The following is a 22,007-nucleotide window of genomic DNA, read 5'->3' as shown; positions in this document are numbered from 1 at the left end:
CAAGGACCAAATCCAGACAAAGGCAACACAGGGACTTCCCTGGTGGTCTGGTGGCTGAGATTCCGAGCTTCCACTTCAGGGGACATGGGTTTGACCCCTGGTTGGGGAACTAACATCCTGCATGCAGCCAAAAATTAAGAAAACAAAACAAAGGCAACACAGAAGGTGCAGGATGATTTTTATGGTGCAGTTTGTGTAACTTTTTTGAAAACATGCAAAATGAAACCATGTCTTGTTAAAGTAACATGTAAATAGCAAAAGTTTAAAAGCACAAGAGACTGATAAATACCAGATTCAGGAGGGGGCAATCTTAGTGGGGCGGGGGGCAAAAGAAACTAGAACAAGCTCCTAAGGGTCTTCAAAACATTAGTCACAGAGATCTAAGTGAAAGATCCAGTGCAAATATCTGTTCAGATTCAAAAGAACTAGGGGTGGATTCTTGGGTGTTTATTATGCTTTGTATTATAAATGTTTCATCCTCACTAACCTTTACTTTTTACATGGCTTCTACTCTTCCCTCCGTTTCGGTATTTATCTCTTCATCCACAGATAACACAGTGTCAGCTCTTAAAAGGCAGGGACCTGGAACAACTTTACCCACTGCTGGCACTTAAAAGAGATGCACCTTTATTGAATGAAGAAGTATTTTTCTGTATGACTGGATTATTTTCTTTGAAATAAAAGATGTGAGTGAGGAGCCCTTGTAAGATTGGTATCCACAGGCCCTGAGACCAAAAAGAACCCAGCTGACTGCTAACTGCACTGGGCATAAAAGTGACCTCATGGTTACATAAAAGCTGTCCATGTTTCCCAAAGTGCGCTGCTCTGGGGTGGGTGACAAGATTGCTCGGATTTCCAGGCCTAGTGGCACATCGGGTCTTAGTTCCCTAACTAGGGATCTAACCTGCACCCCCTGCACTGGAAGCTTGAAGTCTTAACCACTGCACCACCAGGGAATTCCTGGGGTTTGCTTTGAAATATTTTCACAGAAACAGGTGTGCTCACTAGTCAGTGTGAGCGGTAGGCTCATGGAACTTTATCCTATTCACTCATGTTTCTATTCTGGGCTCATGTGAAATCCTTATATGAGATTTTTTTTTTTTAAGAGTAGCTTTTTAGGGGGAGGACAAAGGGATGAATTCGTGTAACACAGGGGACTTTTAGGGAAGTGAAATTTATGAAACATTAGGATATCATAATACAGGTCATCATGCGTTTGTGCTCAGTCGCTATCATGTCTGACTGTGACCCTTTGGACTGTAGCCCACAAGGCTCCTCTGGAGGAGATTTCTCCAGGCAAGAATACTGGAGTGGGTTGCCATTTCCTCCTCCAGGGGCTCTTCCTGACCCAAGGATCGAACCTGCATTCCTGCATTGGCAAGAAAATGGATTCGTTACCAGTAAGCCACCAGGGAAGCCCACATGTCAGCATACATTTATCCAAAGCCACATACAACATGGGGAGTCAACCGAAATGTAAACTATGGACCGTGGGTGATTACGATGCCATCAACGCAGGGAGTTTGAGAAATCTCTGTACCTGTCACTTAATTTTGCTATGAACCTGAAACTAAACTGCTCTTTAACAACAACAACAAAAAGCAGTTTTAAAGGCTCAGCTTGGGACTTCCCTTGTGGTCTAGTGGTTAAGAACCTGCCTTCCAATGCAGGGGACCTAGGTTCAATCCCTGGTCAGGGATCCTACATGCCCTGGGACAGCTAAACCCTCAGGCCACAATAAAGACCCAGCACAGCCTAAAGTAAATAAATAAGGCTATCCACCCCATCCCACCAATGCTTGACTCCCAATCAGTGGGAATCCTGGTTCCCAGGGCCCCACCACCACCCTGGACTCACCCCTTCCACAGGGGTAAGGGTTTCTATCCCCTTCACCTAGAAGAGACCTGGCACCAGGAAGTAAACTGATGAATGCCTGATGGAGCCAGTCTTCCCTGGTGGGGATATGGCTCAGGCTGGCCAAGGAGGTCCCCAGGATCCAAGACCTCCAACCCATCATGTCTTACACCCAGGGCTCCAGCACCTTTTACCCCTAAGGAAAGGCACCAGATGAGGGCACATGCCCACTTTATTAGCCAACAGCTGGCCTGCAGGGCTCCCCAAGGCCCACCCTCACGGGTGGACAACAGAATGAACCTGCTACCCACTCCCCTGTTCCCAGGACCCTGGGGCTGATCAGGAAGAGGAGACACCGGGGCAGGGGGATGGGCCTCACAGAGGCCTCATAAATACAAGGGGGTCACTGGCAGGGATGCAAGGGGGTAGCAGGGCCTGGGGAAGGTGGCCTATGGGGGGCAGCTCATGTCACGCAGCCTCTTGTGTCGAAGGGGGCCCCCGTTCAGCGTCCAGGCGGCACAGGGGACTGTCGTACACCATCTGAAGGTTCACCTTGTGGCCCACCAGCTCCCGGATATTGTTGATGCCATATTTGATCATCGTCGGGCTTGGAGGGCGGAGGGGACAGGGTTTAACACAAGGTCAGGTCATGCTCTCTTCTGATCAGAACCTCTCTTGCTACCTTCCCAGAAGTAAAAGCCCCAGCCTTCCCTGGGGCTCAAAAGGCCCCACACCATCTGCCCTGTCACCTCCCTCACCCCTCTCTTCCCACTCTTCCCCTTCACTCACTCACTCCTCCCACCAGTCACACTGGCCTCCTCAGTGTCCTCCATATACAGCAGGCCTGCTCCAGCCTCAGGGCCTTTGCACTGGCTATTCCCTCTGCCTGGACCACCCTTCCCCAGATATCGTCACAGCTTACCAACTCAGCCACCTTCATTCGTTGCTCAGATGTCACCTCCTCTGAGAGGCCTTCCCTGACATCTCCTTAGCTCTCCCTGCTGTGTTTCTGCTCTAACATTACTTCTGAGGTTGTGGTTATTTGGTTGCTCAATCAGGTTCGACCCTTTTGTGACCCCATGGACTGTAGCCTGCCAGGCTCCTCTACCTGTGAGATTTCCCAGGCTAGAATACTGGAGTGGGTTGCCACTTCCTTCTCCAGGGGATCGTCTCAACCCAGGGATTGAATCTGAGTCTCCCATGTCTCTTGCACTGGCAGGCAGATTTTACCACTGAGCCACCAGGGAATCCCCATAACACTGCTTTTGGGTATACTCTAAGCTTTATTTGTTGAATTTACTTAATTCTCATCCTCCTTGGTCCACTAGCACCCCAGCTTCATAGAGCAGAGATGTGTGTTGTAATCACAGCACAGAATGGGCATACAGCAGGTGCTCACTAAGGATTTCTCAAATGAATGAATCAATGGAGGGGGCTGCAAGTCTACAGGCCCCCATGCCTGACAAGTCACCCAAGTGAGGCAGCCAACACCCTAAGTGGTTTGGGTACTCACCGCTCCAAGGAGAGACCCCATGCAATGACCGACACATTCTCAGGGAGCCCCATGGGCAGCAGCATCTCAGGGCGGAAGATCCCAGAGTTTCCAACCTCCACCCACTTCTTTAGACCTGTGGAGGCAGGAACACAATGGGGTGGCTCGCGTGGGTGATACTGGGCATGGCAATGAGCTCAGGAGGTGGGGTCCTCAGGAACAGGAAGCTGGGCTGAGCTGTGGGCAGCCCAAGACCTCCCTCCCTGCCCCAGTACCGGGTTCCAGCCTGACCTTGGTGGTAACTGAATATTTCCATGCTGGGCTCAGTGTAGGGGTTGTAGGCTGGCTTGAAACGCAGCTGGGTGATGCCTGGGTGGGGAGGCAGGCAAACAGAGTTGGAGGGACGATCGGGCTGATGACCAAGGCGTCTTCCTGTTACCCACCAACACCACCCACTTTGGCCCGCCTGCTCACCCAGCTTGGTGAAGAACTCCCGCAGGACACCCATGAGGTGGCCCAGCGTGAGGCCGTGGTCAGCCACGACACCCTCGATCTGGTGGAACTCGGCCAGGTGAGTGGCATCCAGGGTCTCATTCCGGAACACTCGATCGATGGAGAAGTATTTGGCCGGAGTGAAGGGCTTCTGGGGGTGACAGGCAGGCCAGGCCCAGGCATGGGTGAGGAGGTCAGTATGACAGCCCAGCCCCTCCCTCCAATGCTGCCAGAGCCCGGCCACACCTTTTGGGCCAGGCGGTAGAGGGCGCGGGCACTGGCTGCCGTGGTGTGTGTGCGCAGCAGGTTTTTCCGAGCCTCGTCCAATTTCCAGGTGTATTTGTACCTTCAGGGGGACATGCAAGGAAGTCTATGATGCAGCTCTCGGTCCCCAGCCTCTTCCCCACCCAAAGTCCTGGTCCTCCCTTACCCCTGTGAGCCATAGCCGCCCTGAGAGTGGGTCCGCTTCACGCGGTGGACATAGTCCATTGGGAGTTGCTGAGCCTGGGCTGGATCTGGGCAGGACAGAGCAACATCTGGTCAGTCAAGGAGCATTTCTTGGGACTTCCTTGGTGGTCCAGTGGTTAAGAGTCCGAGCTCCCAATGCACGAGGGGCCTGGGTTCGATCCCTGGTCAGGGAACTAAATCCCACCTGCTGCAACTAAAAATCCTACATGGCGCAGTTAAGACCTGGCGTAGCCAAATAAATAAATAATGAGCATTACTCAAATAGCCACCACAAGGAAAACGGTGACTTAGGCAGCTCCCTCGCTTGCCCTCTGTAACTGCTGGAGGGCACCTGGGAACACCTGAGGCAGTCACTCATACCCCTCCTCTGCCAGAACCTTCCCTGGTCCTGCCTCCCCTTTTTTTTCCTGGCTATGCTGCAGGGCTTGCAGGACTTAGTTCTCCAACTCGGGTATTGAACCCATGCCCATGGCAGTGAAAGCATGGAGTGCAAACCACTGAACCACCAGAGAATTTCCTCCTCCCACTCCTAACTGATCACTTCTTCGAGCCACAGGGCTTCCCTGCCAATCTGTAAGCACACCAGGCATGTGCCAGCCTCAGGGCCTTTGCATTGGCCATTCCCTTTGCCTGGAACTTTCCTTCCCCAGATGTAGCTCCCTCCCTCACCTTCTCCTATCTTTGCTTAAGCAGCCTTTTAAAAAATTTTTTTGGTCATGCTGTACAGCATGTGAGATCTTAGTTCCTCTACCAGGGATTGAACTCACGCCCCCTGCATAGTGTACAAAGTCTTAACCAATAGACTTCCAAAGAAGTCCAAATCCTAGCAGCCTTTATTTTAAATTGACCGTGTACACCCCCCAACACAATGTCAGTTCCTCCATCTCATTTACTGCCATCTTGCATCGCCACGTTTACAGCTTGTTGTTGTTTAGTCACTAAGTCACGTCTGATTCTTTTCTTGACCCCATAGGCTGTCCATGGGATTTTCCCGGCAAGAATACTGGAGTAGGTTGCCATTTCCTTACTCAGGATTTAAGGCACATCTTGCCCAACGAGGACATGAGGGTCTCAGGGCAAGGACTTCTGTCTCATTTGTGGCTGTGACCCAGAGGTTTAACAGAGAAGTCAATGCACAGGAGCTCAGTGACCCTATGCCACATGAATATGCAAGTTCTTATGATTCCCATCCTGAAATACAATTTTACTGTACCCAAAAAGCTACACATCCATTCCTAGCTCCACCTCTTACAAGCTGTGACCCTGGGCAAGTGATGTCTCCTCTCTGGGCCCCAGTTTCCTTATCCGCAAAATGGGGCTGACAGTCTACTTCCTGTAGTTGGTAGGAAGACTAGGAGAGTGGCAGCCCAGTAAGTTTTGTTTAGAATACTTTTTCTGGCTGTTGCAACTTCCCTGACCAGGGATCGAACCCACACCGCCTGCAGTGGAAGTCTGGAAAATTTAACCACTGGACCACTATGGATGGCCCTGGTTAAGTTCTGGATGCTGTGATGATGACAATGACATTTTGCTCCTGGCTGGGTAACAGGCACACAACAGCCTTGTCTGCTCTCCTGGTGGTGAGGAGACAATGACTATTTTGAAAAGTCAAGCAATTTCAGAGAGCACTGAGGACTGTGGAAACAAGAAATGGGAACCAAAGTTGAAGACTAGCAGTGAGAAGCTTTTTAGAGCTTGGTTGGAGAGGGGAACTTCCCCGGTGGTCCAGTAGTTAGGACTCCACATGCCTAATGTAGGAGGCCCGGGTTCGATCCCTGGTCAGGGAACTATATCCTGCATGCCATAATGAAGATCCCATGTGCTGCAACTAAGACCTGATACAGGGATTTCCCAGGTGGTCCAGCGGCTAAGACTTTGTGCTTCCAATGCAGGGGGCCTGGGTGCAATCCCAGGTCAGGGAACTAGATCCAACATACTGCAAAAAGACTGAAGATCCCACGAGTCACAACCAAGACCTAGCACAGCCAAATGAATAATGAAAAAAAAAAAAAAAACCTGGTGCAGCCCAAAAAAAGAAAAAAAAAAGGAACCTGGGGGGACAAGGGCATGTCGTCAGGGGCCTCTGTGAGCTGACATGTGAGCAGAGATTTGATTCCAGAAGCGGTCATGAAGACCTGGGAGAAGACACTTCTCGGCAGAACACACAGCAAAGACCCTGAGGTGAGAGGAGGGGAGGCGGAAGATCACAGAAGTTGATGACAGTAGCTCACACAGGCTTTGCTGGCTACTCTGAGAAGGATGGAGTTTATCCTGTAAGATGGTAGGCTGCCCCGAAAGGCTCTGCCCAGACCCGGCCCCTCGGGTGGCATGGGGCAGCAGGGCGCACCCACCTCGCAGGAAGAAGGTGTCATGTTGGTCACGTGCCGGGTGCTGCTGGGGCTGGAAGAGTGCGTCGAAGTTCCAGAAGGAGCTCTCAATGTAGTTGTCGGTCGGCATCTCGGTGAACCTAGTGGGAGACGCAGTCTGACTGCCCTGCCTGTGCCCCTGGCCTGGGCTGGCCCCGCCCCCGGGCCCGTGCTCACCCCATCTCCAGGAAGATCTGCCGGAACTGGGAGCGGACCTTGAGCAGCGGGTGCAGGTGGCCGCTGTCAGGGAGGACGCCATGGGCCGAGAAATTGTAGGGCTTGAAGGGCCGATCCCGCCAGGAGCCGCTATGGGAGGGGCACGGTGCAGGGTACGTGGGCATGGTGGGGGCTGCCTACCACCCTCCCGCAACCAGTCCCCAACCCTGGGGCCACCCCCTACCTGGAGATCATCTCTGGGCTCAGCTCTGTTTCCTGCTTGGAGATACTGGTGCTGAAGGCACTACCTTTGCTCACCCAGTAGGTCTTCAGGGTCCTGAGGCCAGGGGACATCACTGTTACCTCCTTCAAGTGGTTTCCCTTGACCCCCCAACTGATGCTAACCCCACTTCACCCGCCAAGTAACTCTGCTGCCATTTTCTCCCCAACACTTACTGTCTCCTGAAACCCTTATTTAGCCCCACCTATATCCCTATGTTCATGCACATACTCACTCAACCAACATTTATTGAGAACCTACTATGTGCTAGGGCCTGTTCAAGGCACTAACCATAGAGCTATGAGTGATAATCATAGGTCAAATTAGCCTATTTATTAATTTTCTGGCAGTACCGTGGGGCATGGGGGATCTTAGTTATCTGACGGGAATGGAATTCATGCCCCCTACAGTGGAAGCATGGATTCTTAAGCAAAGACCACCGGAAGGTGAAATGGCTCAGTCATGTCCGACTCTTTGCAACCCCGTGGACTGTACCCTTCCAGGCTCCTCAGTCCATGGGATTTTCCACACAAGAGTACTGGAGTGGGTTGCCATTTCCTTCTCCAGGGGATCTTCCTATAACCCTGGGATCGAACCCAGGTCTCCCACACTGCAGGCGGATTCTTTACCAGCTGAGCCACCAGGGAAGCCCTTTTTAAAAATGAAAAATTAAAACAAAAACTTTTTTGCCTTGCTGCATGGCATCGGAATCCAAGTTCCCTGACCAGGGATCAAACCCATGCCTCCTGCACTGGAAGCTTGGGAATCTTAAGCCTGCACAGTCAGGTACGTCCCCCCATAGGTCAAGTTTAGAGAGCTTATTCTACACTAGGCTCTGTTCTATAAAGTCACCCCATAACTATGTGTGAAAAGGGGCCATTTCACATATGCGTAAACAGAGGCCTGGAAAGATCAGGTAACTCAGTCAAGGTCACACAGCTAACCCATGGCAGAGCTGGGAGGTGAACTGGGCAGCCCTACTCCAGTCTGCGTTCTTGTAACTGCTGCATCTGCTCGAGGAGACATCGGCCCCGTGACAGCAGAGCCCTGAGCCCTATCAAGTCCAGACAGTGCTGGCCATCCAGATGGCCTTCCCTGGCCATCCAGTGGTTATGACTCCACTTTTCCAATGCAGGGGGCATGGCTCTGGTTCCTGGTTGGGGAAGTGAGATCCCACATGCCGTGCGGCACAGCCAAAAACCAGTAAATAAGCAAATATTTAATTTAAATTCTAGGCAGTGCTTTGGACTGTAGAGGAAGTAAACAGGGAGGGCAAAAGGGCTGGAGATCAGGAGTGTGGAACTTTTATGGAAGTCGAAGAGAGGAAAGGGTGTTAGGGTGGTGGCCTCGCTAAGCTGACATGTGAACAGAGATATGATGTCAGAACTTGCCTTGAAGAACAGTGAGAGGGTCTTTCTGGGCAGAAGCACAGCACAAGTAAAGGGCCTGTCGGGGCATGAGTGTGGCAAGTGCATTTGACCACCCCAGTGTAAAGCGGGGCGGGGAGGAGCCCGATAGCACACCAGCCCGGTACGGGCAGAACGCCTCCCTGTCCCCTCCCCAACTCCAGGGCCAGGCAAGTGACCCAGGTGTGAGCCTGGGGGTGGCACCCACTCACGCTTCAGTCAGCAGCTTCCGCTTCCGGAGCTCACTCCGCTCCTTTTCTCCCAGCTTCTCAGCCTGCCCACCCCGGACCAGCTGGAGCCGGCGCTGCACCTCATCCTCCACGCTGTCCACCTGCCACAGGGGTGGGTGTGAGAGACCCTGATGGCCAGGGGCCCACCTGCCCGACCACCTGGCCCACCGCCCTCCAGCAGGGACTCACCACTCGGAACACCCGGGGCCCGTCAGCAGCACTCTTGTCCACCCGGATCCACTTGTTGGACATCGCCTTGCTGAAGCCCACCTTGCCACTGGGCAGTCGCTGGGGGAACAAGGCTGCAGTGAGGGGGGCACGGGCACGAGGGCTGCTGTCACCCCAACACACCTCCTGAGGCCCCGGCCCCCTCAGGCTCCTACCATGAGCTCGCTCTGGGGCAGGCCCTCTGGGGGGATGCTGCGAAACACCCGGGCCTCGTGGCTGCCCTCCTGGGCAATCTCCTCACCCTCAGCAGTAAGTTCCCAGCGCTTGGTGGAGCGCAGCTCAGTCTCAATGATCTGTAGAATAACAGGGGGGCACAGCGGGGACAGGGGTCAGATCCAGGTACCCCCTCGCCACAGCACTGGGGGTGCACAGCCTCTGAAGCCAGCTTCGCATCCCAGCTGTACCACTCCAGAGCAAAGTGATCTGCCCTTGCTGAGTCTCGGTTGATCTTTTGTGACATGAGGATAATGACAAAAATCATTCACACCTCTGAGAGCAGGGTAGAGTACTAAGGATTATTACCTGCCTGAAAAAGAACAAATTCCATCACTTACAAAAAAAAAAGGTACTTATTTATTCAACTGTGCTGGGTCTTAGTTGCAGCATGCAGCATTTTCGTGTGTGTGTGCCAACTCTTTGTGACCCCATAGACAGTAACCTGCCAGGCTCCTCTGTCAATGGGATTCTCCAGGCAAGAATACTGGAGTGGGTTGTCATTTTCTCCTCTAGGGGATCTTCCCAACCCAGGGATCAAACCTGCCTCTCCTGCGTCTCCTGCATTGGCAGGTGGGTTCTGTACCACCAGTACCACCTGGGAAGTCCTTCCTTGTGGTATGTGGCATCTTTTAGTTTCAGCATGTGGGACCTAGATCCTTGACCAGGGATTGAACCCAGGTGCCCTGAATTGGGAGCATGGAGTCTTAGCCACTGGACCACCACTTTTGAACCTTGGAAAGATTTTTAAAGTCTCAGATGAAATGATTTACGTGTTTGCATCTCAGTACTCAGGTGTCAGAGAAAAACCCCAGGGATCCACATTGCACCCAGAAAGCCTAGGCTCCCATGCCATTCTAATTTCTAGGTCTGCTCCTCACCTACTGTGTGACCTTGCTGAAAACGGCTTAACCTCCCTGAGCAAAATTTCTTATGTGTGAGAAAAAGGTGTGGTGGGCTTTAGCTCAGAGAGTTGTTTTGAGGTGTAACTAAACAGAAAAGATGCAGAGGACTTCCCTGGCAGTCCAGTGGTTAAGAGTTTAAGCCCCCAGCGAAGGGGGCACAAGTTCAATCCCTAATCCAGGAACTAAGATCCCGCATGCCGCCCACTGGGGCCAAACAAACAAAAACAAAGAAAGGATGCAGAACACTTAGTATGCAGCAAGTGCCGTATAAACCTAACTACTACTATCGATTAATATCATCATCATTCTTACAATGAACCACATTAAACTGCCACTACTTAACCCTCTGTAGCCTACACAAATGTCAGTTTCACATCAATCAAGGTACTGTCATCCCACACACCATAGCTTCACTCCCTTTTTGCGCTGACAACCTCAGGCTCTGCAGCCTGGGTGCCTAATTTCTAATTCAGGTTTGGCTGTTCCTTCTGGTGACACTGATGATTCTGACCAATGCTTAGAAGCTGTCCCATATCTTCAACCTGGGAATAAATAAGAGTTACATCTTATGTACCGCCTTGTTTGTTCAGTCACTAAACTGTGTCCGACTCTTTTGCGACCACATGGACTTAGCCCTCCAGGCTCCTCTGTCCATGGGATTTCCAGGCAAGAATAGTGGATGGGTTACTATTTCTGTCTCCACATATCCCCTTACTCTTATGTAAATCTAAGGTTCCGTCAAAGATTGAATGAAAAATAAAGCTGAGGTCAGGGACTTCCTTGGTGGTCCAGTGGTTAAGAATCTGCCTTGCAGTGCAGGGACCACAAATTCAATCCCTGAAATTCAATCCCTGGTCGGAGAACTAAGATCCCATATGTCTCAAAACAAGTAAGCTCAAGGGCTACAACCGGAGAGTCCGGAGGCCACAAGGAAAGATCCCAGCAACTAAGACCCGACTCAGTCAAAAAAAAGCTGAGGCCAGAAAGAGCACATTATATGATTTTGATGAAAAAACAGTCCAGCTATGTTTTCTGAGTCCTAGCTTCATGGATCCAGGCTGCTGGGTGGCCCAGGGGTCCATCAGCATCCTCTCCTTCCAGATCTACCACCCTTCACTTGTCCAAGTTAGAAGGCCGGGCTTCATTCTGGCTCTCCCTACCTTGCCATGAACTCAATTTCATTCCTTCACCTGAACCCGTTCTCCAGTCCAGCTACGCTCTAGTTTGGAGATATGCCAGTTTCTGCCGTTGTCCCTTTGCCTCCTGTCCTGCCCCTGCCAAGATGGATGTAGGCAGTAAGCACGTCTGACAGGTTCCAGCTCCTGCCATGGCCCCCTAGTACCCCTGTGAGATAAAGACCGAGAAGGCCTTGCAAAATCTGGCTCTGCAGTGTCTCTCTCACTACCTGTCCTCCACTCCCACCCCATTGATCGCTGAAGTGCCATGGCTTTTGTACTCAGTGCAGAAACCGGATTCAAGTGTCATCTCCTTTGGGATGCTCTCCCTGATCCTCAAGGCTGTGGCAGTTAACACCTCTGAATTCCCTTTGCTTCCTCCATTACTCCGGTCACTTGAGTACATCCATCACACCGCAACCTGCACGAAGGCAGCGATTGCGTCTTTGTCGTCCCCCGTCCTCCTCCCCACCCCCTCAAAATTAATCAATGCCTCAATGGACATTTACTGCACGGGAGCGTCCGCGTGCCTGGGTCTTCACTCTTTCCTGACTCCCCGCCTGCGCACTCTGGGCTGGACACGGATACAATCACCTCTAACCAGGACTGAGAGAATCTGGTCTGGAGGCAGAGCCCTCCTGGCGAAAGAACTGCAGATGCAAAAGCGAGGAAGCCCAGTATCACCCGCCCGGCTCACCTGACCCAGCGCCTGCAGGCTCTTCACGGCGCCCACCACAGTCTGGTGCTCCACGCCCAGCTCGGTCGCCAGTTCCGCGCTGTCCAGGCCGCCATCGGCCGCCTCCAGCCGCCGCAGCAGCACCTCCGCCACCGGACCGTCCGCCATGGTTGCTCCCAGTGCGCTCCGCGTGTCCCTGCCGGCTACCAGAACCACCGGAACCGGAAACGGCCCCGAGGATTGGGTGGTGGGGCGCGCTTGCATCGCCATCTTGAATGTGGCGGACAATGTTGCAGGGCTCGGGGTGCCGCCATTTTGAGCGTGTCACAAGCACTTCAGAGGGGTTAGGGACCCCCTAGTGGTGCCTGGAACTCCAGTACTCTCGCCTGGAAAATCCCATGGACGGAGGAGCCTGGAAGGCTGCAGACCATGGGGTCGCGGAGAGTTGGACACGACTGAGCGACTTCACTTTCACTTTTCACTTTCATGCATTGGAGAAGGAAATGCAACCCACTCCAGTATTCTTGCCTGGAGAATCCCAGGGACGGGGGAGCTTAGTGGGCTGCCATCTGTGGGGTCGCACAGAGTCGGACATGACTGAAGCGACTTAGCAACAGCAGCAGCAGTGGTGCCTGGAAGGTCCCATGGGCGGAGGAGCCTGGTGGGCTGCAGTCCATGGGGTCGCGGAGAGTCGGACACGACTGAGCGACTTGGCTTTCACTTTTCGCTTTCGTGCACTGGAGAGGGAAATGGCAACCCACTCCAGTGTTCTTGCCTGGAGAGTCCCAGGGACGGGGGAGCCTGGTGGGCTGCCGTCTATGGGGTCGCACGGAGTTGTACACGACTGGAGCGACTTGGCAGCAGCAGCAGTGGTGTCTGGTTTACCAGAGAGGTCAAATTAATGCCCTCAAAAGCAGACTCACAGCATTGTTTTAAACTTCACACAGCTCCACCTGCCGTGGGCTGTGTGACCTTGGACTTCTCTCTCTGGGCCTGAAACAGTCAGCCCTTGGAGGAATTCTTTCTTACCCCACAGGAGGGCTCTGGGTGGTGGACTCCAGACATAGTCAAACCGCTGATGTAAACTACTTTCAAATTTTCAAAGGGAGACTGGGTAGGGACCAGCCCTATAAAAATCAGAAGACTAGCTATTTTCAAAGTAGCTGCTAACTTGCATGGTCATTCTCACTTGTCCCCAGGCCAGTGCTAAGTGCTTCAGGGGTCTTTATTTCACTTTCCTCCAAACTGTGTGCTGTACATACCGATATAATCTACATTTCACTGATGAAAACTGAAGCTGGGTGATACGCTTTGCTCAAGGGTTCTGCAAGGAATTGGTGGAGATAGTGTCAGAAATCATAAACACTCCAGAGCCTGCCGTCCCTCCCCCACACCACTACTCTGAGAAGATCAATGTCAGGGAAATCATTTGTAGTGCATATCAGCAATTCAAGATACTGGGAATTCCCTGGTGGTCCAGTGGTTAGGGGGTCTGACCTGGTGGCTCAGACAGTAAAAAATCTGTCTGCAATGCAGGAAATCTGGGTTCAATTCCTGGATCAGAAAGAGCCCCTGGAGCAGGAAATGGCAACCACTCCAGTATTCTTGCCTGGAGAATTCTATGGACAGGAGCCTGGCGGGGTACAGTCCACATGGTCGCAAAGAGTCAGACCCTACTGAGGGAATACTGGAAAGTTTCACTTTCCAGTGGTTGATGCTGCTGCTGCTGCTAAGTTGCTTCAGTTGTGTCTGAGTCTGTGTAACCCCATAGACGGCAGCCCACCAGGCTCTGCCGTCCTTGGGATTCTCCAGGCAAGAACACTGGAGTGAGTTGCCATTTCCTTCTCCAATGCATGAAAGTGAAAAGTGAAAGTGAAGTCCCTTAGTTGTGTCCAACTCTTAGTGAACCCATGGACTGCAGCCTACAAGGCTTCTCCGTCCATGGGATTTTCCAGGCAAGAGGACTGGAGTGGGTTGCCATTGCCTTTTCCTTTCCAGTGGTTAGAACTCCACAATTAAACTGCAGAATGAATGGGTTTGATCCCTGGTTGGCATGCCTCAGGCCTGGCCAAAACAAAGAAATGTAATTTGAGATACAAATATAATTTTACCCTTTCTAATTGTCGATGTTTAAAACAAAAGGGGTCAGGACTTCCCTGGTAGTCCAGTGGTTAGGAATATTCCACATGCTGAAGAGCAGCTAAATCCTTTGCCCTGCAACTACGAAGCTCATGTGCTCTGGAGCCAGTGTACCACAACTCCTGAGCCAGAGAAGCCACTGCAACAAGAAGCCCAGGTGCTGTAACCAGACAGTAGCCCCTGCTCGTTGAAACCAGAGAAAGCCTGTGTGCCACAAGGTAGACCCAGCACAGCCAAAAATAAATAAAAAATTTTAAATACAAAATTAAAGGGGGTGGTATTAATTTGAGGAATTTATAGAACTTGAGCTGTCCAAACTTTCATTTCATTATTTAATATTAGTGAAATATTTTATTCTTTTTTTTTCATATTGTCTTTAAATTCTGATGTATATTTTACACTTACAGCTCATCTCAGTTAACAGCTACATTTCAAAAGGCAATAGTCACACGTGGCTATAGTCAATAGTGGAGACTATATTAGGCAGCACAAGTAGAGTCTAATCCCAGATCTGCCATTTTTGTCACCCAGCAAAATCACTTCATCTTTCTGTGCCTGTTTCCTCCCTTGGATGGAAATGATATGAGCCCAGGTAACTGAGAATTAGGTACAATAGTACTTAATGTAGTATTTGCTGGGACACACATGTATGCAGTATTTGCTGGTATTGAGTATGAACTCTGAGTCAGGTGCTAGTCTAAGCAGCATGCATTTATTCATTTGTTGTTGTTTAGTGGCTCAGTTGTGTCCGACTTTTTGTGACCACCCCCTCTTCCCCGGCCATGGAGCCCACCCGCCTCCTCTATCAATGGAATTTTCCAGGTAAGAATACTGGACTGGGTTGCCATTTCCTTCTGCAGGAGATCTTCCCATCTCCAGCACTGACAGGTGGATTCTTCACCACTGGGCCACCTGGGAAGCCCTATTTACTCATTCAGCCATCACAATCGTTACTTGAGTCTGGAAAATGGGGTTACTAATATCCCCCGATTCTGGACTTATAGTGAGGTCCCGACAAAAATTCAGAATGCATTCCTCAAAGTCTCGTCTTAGTTTTAAAGCACTTCCCCCAGGACTTCCCTGGTGGTCCAGTGGTTAAGAATTCTCCTGCCAACTCAATACCAGAAAAACAAATGACCCAATCAAAAACTGGGGAAAAGACCTAAACAGACATTTCTCCAAAGAAGACATACTAACAATCACTTGAAAAGATGCTCAATATCGCTCATTATTAGAGAAATGCAAATCAAAACTATCAAAACTACACAATATCACCTCATACCAGTCAGAATGGTCATCATCAAAAACTCTACAATAAATGCTGGAGAGGATGTGGAAAAAAGGGAATGCTCTGTACTGTTGGTGGGAATGTAAGTAAATTGATACAGCCACAATGGAAGACAGTATGGAGATTCCTTAAAAAATTAGAAATAAAACCACCATATGACCCAGCAATCCCATTCCTAAGGCATATAACCTGAAGAAACGAGGGTTGAAAAAGACACATGTATCCCATTGTTCATTGCAGCATTATTTACAATACTTAGAACATGGAAACAACCGAGATGTCCATCGACAGATGAATGGATAAAGAAGTGGTACATATACCCAATGGAATATTACTGAGCCATATAAAGGAATGCATTTGAGTCAGTTGTGATGAGGTAGATGAACCTAGAACCTATTATACAGAGTGAAGTGAGTCAGAAAGAGAAAGATAAATATCGTATTCTAACACACATATACAGAATATAGAAAAATGGTACTGAAGAATTTATTTACAGGGCAGCAATGGAGAAACAGACAAAGAGAATAGACTTATGGACATGGGGAGAGGGGAGGAGAGGGTGAGATGCATGGAAAGAGTAACATGGAAACTTACATTACCACCTTTAATAGATAGCCAACAGGAATTTGCTGTATGGCTCAGGAAACTCAAAGAGGGACTCTGTATCAACCTAGAGGGGTGGGATGGGGAGGGAGATGGGAGGGAGGTTCAAAAGGGAGGGGATATATGTATACCTATGGCTGATTCATGTTGAGGTTTGACAGACAACAAAATTCTGCAAAGCAATTATCCTTCAATAAAAAAAATAAAAAGAATTTAACTGTCAATGTTGAGGGACCAGGGTTCAACTCCTGGTTTGGGAAGATTCCAATACTGCAGAGTAACTAAGCCCTTGCACCCTAGAGCCCCTGCTCTGCAACAAGAGAAGCCAGCACAAGGAGAAGCCTGCCCACCACAACTAGAGAGTAGCCCCTGCTCACAACTTGAGAAGCCTCCCCCAAGCCCCCGCACACATATGGAGACTCTGTACTGCCCCCCCAAAAAGCATTTTCTCCATTTTTGCTTTTTTAATTCTAGCAAGAGTTCTTTGTCCCTTTCTTCTGTCACATATCAGGTACGTTTTTTTATATATATATCAAGTAGGTTTTAAGCCTGTTCTGTGCCTCGTGCTATAGGAGACATTGTGGAATGGTCAGGTGAACAGGACAGGCACAGATTCTACTGTCCAGAAGGAAGCACCAAGCCCCTGTGTCCATGACACATAGTGGGTGAGAGGGAAGGTGGGAGGAACGTCAGTGCAAAGCCTAGCATGGTCATCCCAGACTTGGTGGGTGTGGGCTTCATCAGCGAGGAACAATTTGGGTTATACGCCATACTGTTTGGGGGCAGGAGTAGAACCCCAACTTCTTCAAAACTCGTCATACCTCCCTTTCGAGTCCCCACCACTGGAGGGGAAGAGCCCCCTCCCCACTCTTTTGCCAGAATCCCCCCCTCTCTTCGCCAGTTTATTCCTACTTCCCAAGTCCAGAGCCTATTTGCTCAGTTTGGGAAAGTCCCAGTTCTCCTTCCTCCTTCCTGCAGCCTAGGGGTATGGAGCTGGTGTCAGTCACTGTCTGTCCTGTGCCGGCGGCCTCAGAAGAAGGCTCTAGTCTCAGGGGTCCTGCCCACCTCTCTTGGACCTTATCTTCCTCACCATCTGTCTTTTTTTTTCTCCTCCCCAACGGAACCCCCTGCCGGCTCATATTCAGCCGTTTAATTGCAAAAGCAGGCCGTTTGCGGGAGACCACAAGGCGGCGACCCCTTTCATTTACCGGCTGGGGGGCGGGGATGGGAGGGAGGTAAAGGACAGGCTGCAACGAGAGGAACCACAGCCTATCGTCACATCTTTTGAGTCGTCAGGGTCCTTCCCTCTGTTCCAGAAAATCCCTAAAAGCTTGGAAAGCATTTCTGCCGGGCAGCAGCTGGCCGGGGTCGCTGCTCCTGGCCTTTCAAGAGATCCTGTGATTTCAAAGAGGTTGAATGACTTGCCCCAGCTCACACAGAAGCGGTCTGACAGGCTGCCAGGTCACTACGGGGGCCGTACGGAGAAGAGAACAGGCACTCTTCCCCCAGGCCTGCACAGCTCCGGCGCTGGAAGGAAGTGAAGCCCCAGGGCTCTGTGCCCTCTGGGGGGCGGGGTGGGGGGGTAGAAGGGGTGGGGAGGAAGGCGTGGGGGAGGGAGGCGGGTGGAGGACGGGAAGAGGAGTGGGAAGGAAAAGAAAGAGAAGATGGGAATGGTGGGGTTCTCCAAACTCAGAATAGAAAGACGCTAGGAAAACCTTGCCCACTCATCCTTGTAGAAGGGTTGAGCGGAGTCTAGAATGGAACCGGACCCTAGCTTCACGGAACATCACAGCTCGCGCGTGTTCTTTAAACGCCTAGATCCCGAACGCCGCGCGCAGGGGAGGGCGGGGCTGGGCCGAGGTCTGGTCACATGACCTAGCCTGAGGGGCTCGAGGCCCCCCACTTCACCGGTGGGCGTCCCCCACAACGCGTGGTCGACCTTCATTGGCCAGTGGTGCGGCCAATAGAAATCGGCCATCTGGGAACCCAGCGTTCCGAGGCACAGCCTAACCTGCTGAGCCCAGAAGGGTCCAATGGAAAGGCAGGGCTATGGCCACAGACCAATGATAAAGTGAGGAAGGCGGGCCAAGAGGCCGGACCAGGCTGGTTTGAGAGCGGGCGGGGTATAAAAGGGCACGGCCGGCGGCGGCGTCCGTCCCCACTGCAGAGCTGCTGCCGGACGAGCAACTTAAAGGGCCCGCGCGCCACCGCCCCCTCGGCCCGCCATGCTGCTACCCGTGCCGCTGCTGCTCGGCCTTCTCGGCCTGGCCGCCGCTGATCCCACCGTTTACTTTAAGGAGCAGTTTCTGGACGGAGGTAACGACTAGTCCCGCTCGAGATCGTCCTAACGACGCGGCTGGCCCCCCGGCCCATATCTGCGTGTCGCTTGTAATTACTGCTCAGAGGGCCAACACGGTTTCCTTCAGGGACTGGAGCCGAAGGCGAGCCTTCCTTCGGCGTCCCTGGGGAGCGTGGAGGGAGCAGCGGCTTTCCGAGGCGGGAGTTAGGGTTTGCCCGAAGATCTTCAAAGTCACCAGAGATGTCAAACTAGAGGTTGGGGTGGGGACAGTCTGGGGGGAGGGGGGAGTCTCCTTCCTTGCTCCCAGCAGTTTGTGGTTCCTGGTAGATGTTTGGTGGGGGGTTGATCAGCACCGCCGCGCTTACCTGCCTTTTTGGTCCTCTAGACGGGTGGACCGAGCGCTGGATCGAATCCAAGCACAAACCGGATTTTGGCAAATTCGTTCTCAGTTCCGGCAAGTTCTATGGTGACCAAGAGAAAGATAAAGGTAAGAACTTAGGAGTGGGTGCTCAGATCCAGGAGGACAGAGTTTGGGTATCCCTAGGAGTAGGGCAGGTGGAGGAAGGAGGACTGGCCTGTATTTTACATCCTTAGGGTTCCCCGCGGGGTTGCTGCTGAGCCCTGATCTGACTATAGTCTCTCGGTAGGCCTGCAGACTAGCCAGGATGCCCGGTTCTACGCTCTGTCGGCCAGATTTGAGCCCTTCAGCAACAAGGGTCAGACGCTGGTGGTGCAGTTCACAGTGAAACACGAGCAGAACATCGACTGTGGGGGCGGCTATGTGAAGCTGTTTCCAGCTGGTTTGGATCAGACAGACATGCACGGAGACTCCGAATACAACATAATGTTTGGTGAGGGGACCCCACCCTGGTGCTGATTTTTGGTCACTTAGAGGGAGTTTAAAACCCCGGGAGTTCTTTATAGCCCATGAACGGTGGTCTTGAGAGCACAGAAAGCACTTAAATGCTTTAGACATATTTTCGATAGGGAAGGTGAGGGAATAGTTAGGAATGATTTACTGCATTTTGATCATCGACCTAAGACTAATTCGTGCAATTTTACTATATAGGCATTTCCTCGTTCCTAGTTGTGCAAGTGAAGATACTGAGTTCTGGAGCACTGATGTTTTTTTTTTGAAGTGTCCTCCCCCAGTTCCTTAGAGAGAAGGTCTGAAGTGTGTTTTTTCAGCTTGACAGTCCTGAGTTAAAGAACCAAGTTGTCTTTTTTTAATGGGGTGGGCAGGGGCTTGTAATGGTGGACAGACTGTAGTTGTGACCAGATCTGCTTTTCATCAAGGCCCGGACATCTGTGGCCCTGGCACCAAGAAGGTTCATGTCATCTTCAACTACAAGGGCAAGAATGTGCTGATCAACAAGGATATCCGCTGCAAGGTGTGCCTTGGGGGTGGTGACAAATGGCTGTGAGGGGAGGCTTTGAGCCCAGGCTGGTGGGCGGGGCCACTCATCTTCCATTCTCTTTAGGACGATGAATTCACCCACCTGTACACGCTGATTGTGCGGCCTAATAATACCTATGAGGTGAAGATTGACAACAGCCAGGTGGAGTCAGGCTCCTTGGAGGACGATTGGGATTTCTTGCCACCCAAGAAGATAAAGGATCCTGATGCCGCTAAACCTGAAGACTGGGACGATCGCGCCAAGATCGATGACCCTACAGACTCCAAGCCTGAGGTTGGTGCTTGGGCAGGGGCTCCCCACCATGGAGAGTGTGGAGGACAGCTGGGCCTACTCTGACCTCCTAATGTATCCTCAGGATTGGGACAAGCCTGAGCACATTCCTGACCCTGATGCTAAGAAACCTGAGGACTGGGATGAAGAGATGGACGGAGAGTGGGAACCACCTGTTATTCAGAACCCAGAGTACAAGGTGAGTCTGGCACTCTGAGGAGGGTGGTGCACAATGGGGAAGGCAATGATCATCGCTCACCCATCGGTTTACTTCTGCAGGGGGAGTGGAAACCCAGGCAGATCGACAACCCAGAGTACAAGGGCATTTGGATCCATCCAGAGATTGACAACCCTGAGTATTCCCCTGACAGCAACATCTATGCCTATGAAAACTTCGCTGTTCTAGGCTTGGATCTTTGGCAGGTGAGACATGGAGGGAAAAGGCGGCTCCCTAGGGGACCTCAGGTGCTCAGGGCAACCCAGGAGAAAAGGGGACAAGGGCGGGCAGACTCCAGAATGGTGCCCCCCCTTTTCTTTTAAGAATTTCCTGGTTTGTCATTACGGGGTTCTTACAGCACCTGCTTTGGCTTGTACTTAATATGTTCCAGGTACTACTTGCAAGTATCTCTGTGGGAACTTAGTCACTTAATTGCACCCAACAGCCTAGACAGGCAGGTAGATAACCCCATTAGAACTTAGCTTCACAGGGACCGAATTTTTGTCCTGTTTGCCAGCGTACTTTCTGCATCTGGTATGCTGCTTGGCACATAGAATGTATTAGAAAGATAGTTTGAAGAAGAGAATGAGACCCCATTTTATAGATGAAGATACTGAGGTGCAAAGAGATGAAGTCACCAGCTCAAGATCATATATAGTAAATGGCAGAGCTGAGGTTTGAATCCAGGCAGCCTATTTTTCAACTGCAATGTTAGACTGTAGTATTGTGTAGTGGTTATGTGAGCATGGGCAGGAGACCTTTTCAAGGCCAAGGCCAAGGCCAACAGGTATCCCTTCTGACCACCCATTCTGGCCCTATACAGGTCAAGTCTGGCACCATCTTTGACAACTTCCTCATCACCAACGATGAAGCGTATGCTGAGGAGTTTGGCAACGAGACGTGGGGTGTTACAAAGGTGAAACCAAGGTCCAGCCTGGGTTTGGGGGTGGGAAGGGTTGGCAGGGGAGTCCAGGCCTGAGGGATGTGTGTGTGGTTTGTACACAGGCAGCAGAAAAGCAAATGAAGGACAAGCAGGATGAAGAGCAGAGGCTACACGAGGAGGAGGAGGAGAAGAAAGGCAAGGAGGAGGAAGAGGCAGACAAAGATGATGACGAAGACAAGGATGAGGATGAGGAGGATGAAGATGAGAAGGAAGAGGAGGAGGAAGAAGATGCTGCCGCTGGCCAGGCCAAGGATGAGCTGTAGGGGCCACCTCTGCTTCCAGGGCTGGACTGAGGCCTGAGCGCTCCTGCCGCAGAGCCGGCTGCGCCAAATAATGTCTCTATGAGACTGGAGAACTTTGATTTTTTTCCAGGCGGGTTCCAATTTGGGGTGGATTTTGTTTTTGGCTCCCCCCTCCCCCACTTTTTTTAACTTTTTTTTTTTTTTTACTGGCATTTTGTCTCTGATTCTCTTCAGCCCTCACCCCTGGCCTTCATCTGTCTTGATTGACATCTTTGCTTTCTTCTGTCCCCTTCACTCCAGATCCCTAAGTTCCCTTCCAGCTTGGGGACTCAGGGTGGGATGTGGTGTGGAGGAGAAGCCCCAGGCCCAAAATTCCATCTATTCTTCCTGGATCCCAGAGGGTGGGGTAGGAGAAGAGGGTGGCATCCCCAGCCCCCCAGCACTGAGGAAGAATGGGGCTCTTAAGGCCTTAGCTCTGATCCCTTCCCCTTTCTCCCTGCCCCCAGGACTGGGCCACTTCTGAGTTGGGGCAGCGGGTTCTAGCTCAGCTCATGCTGAGAATGTAAGAACTACAAACAAAATTTCTATTAAATTAAGTTTTGTGTCTTCCTCCTGTGTCTTCTGGGAGAGGTAATTGTTCAGTGAGA

The 22,007-nt window shown here is 51.4% G+C and overlaps 2 protein-coding genes across 2 annotated transcripts; one reads left to right on the top strand and one right to left on the bottom strand.

Annotated features, from left to right (window-relative positions):
- Positions 1-161: 161 nt before the first annotated feature.
- On the bottom strand, positions 162-12,364 carry FARSA (phenylalanyl-tRNA synthetase subunit alpha). Its single transcript, XM_061421951.1, has 13 exons — positions 11,963-12,364; positions 9,128-9,265; positions 8,934-9,032; positions 8,727-8,845; positions 7,073-7,165; positions 6,850-6,978; positions 6,658-6,773; positions 4,269-4,353; positions 4,085-4,184; positions 3,821-3,989; positions 3,638-3,715; positions 3,368-3,482; positions 162-2,461 (listed from the first exon to the last, which is right to left on the bottom strand). The coding sequence occupies exons 1-13, from the start codon at positions 12,209-12,211 to the stop codon at positions 2,323-2,325; spliced, it is 1,629 nt and encodes a 542-aa protein (XP_061277935.1). The 5' UTR covers positions 12,212-12,364; the 3' UTR covers positions 162-2,322.
- Positions 12,365-18,101: 5,737 nt separating this feature from the next.
- On the top strand, positions 18,102-21,969 carry CALR (calreticulin). The gene is made up of 9 exons (XM_061421956.1): positions 18,102-18,287; positions 18,656-18,757; positions 18,918-19,121; positions 19,567-19,661; positions 19,752-19,961; positions 20,044-20,157; positions 20,238-20,381; positions 20,999-21,091; positions 21,181-21,969. The coding sequence occupies exons 1-9, from the start codon at positions 18,197-18,199 to the stop codon at positions 21,379-21,381; spliced, it is 1,254 nt and encodes a 417-aa protein (XP_061277940.1). The 5' UTR covers positions 18,102-18,196; the 3' UTR covers positions 21,382-21,969.
- Positions 21,970-22,007: the final 38 nt, after the last annotated feature.

This window comes from Bos javanicus, chromosome 7, assembly GCF_032452875.1.
Source record: "Bos javanicus breed banteng chromosome 7, ARS-OSU_banteng_1.0, whole genome shotgun sequence".
NCBI classification, from domain to species: Eukaryota; Metazoa; Chordata; class Mammalia; order Artiodactyla; family Bovidae; genus Bos; species Bos javanicus.
This window is presented reverse-complemented; position numbering and strand designations above follow the sequence as displayed.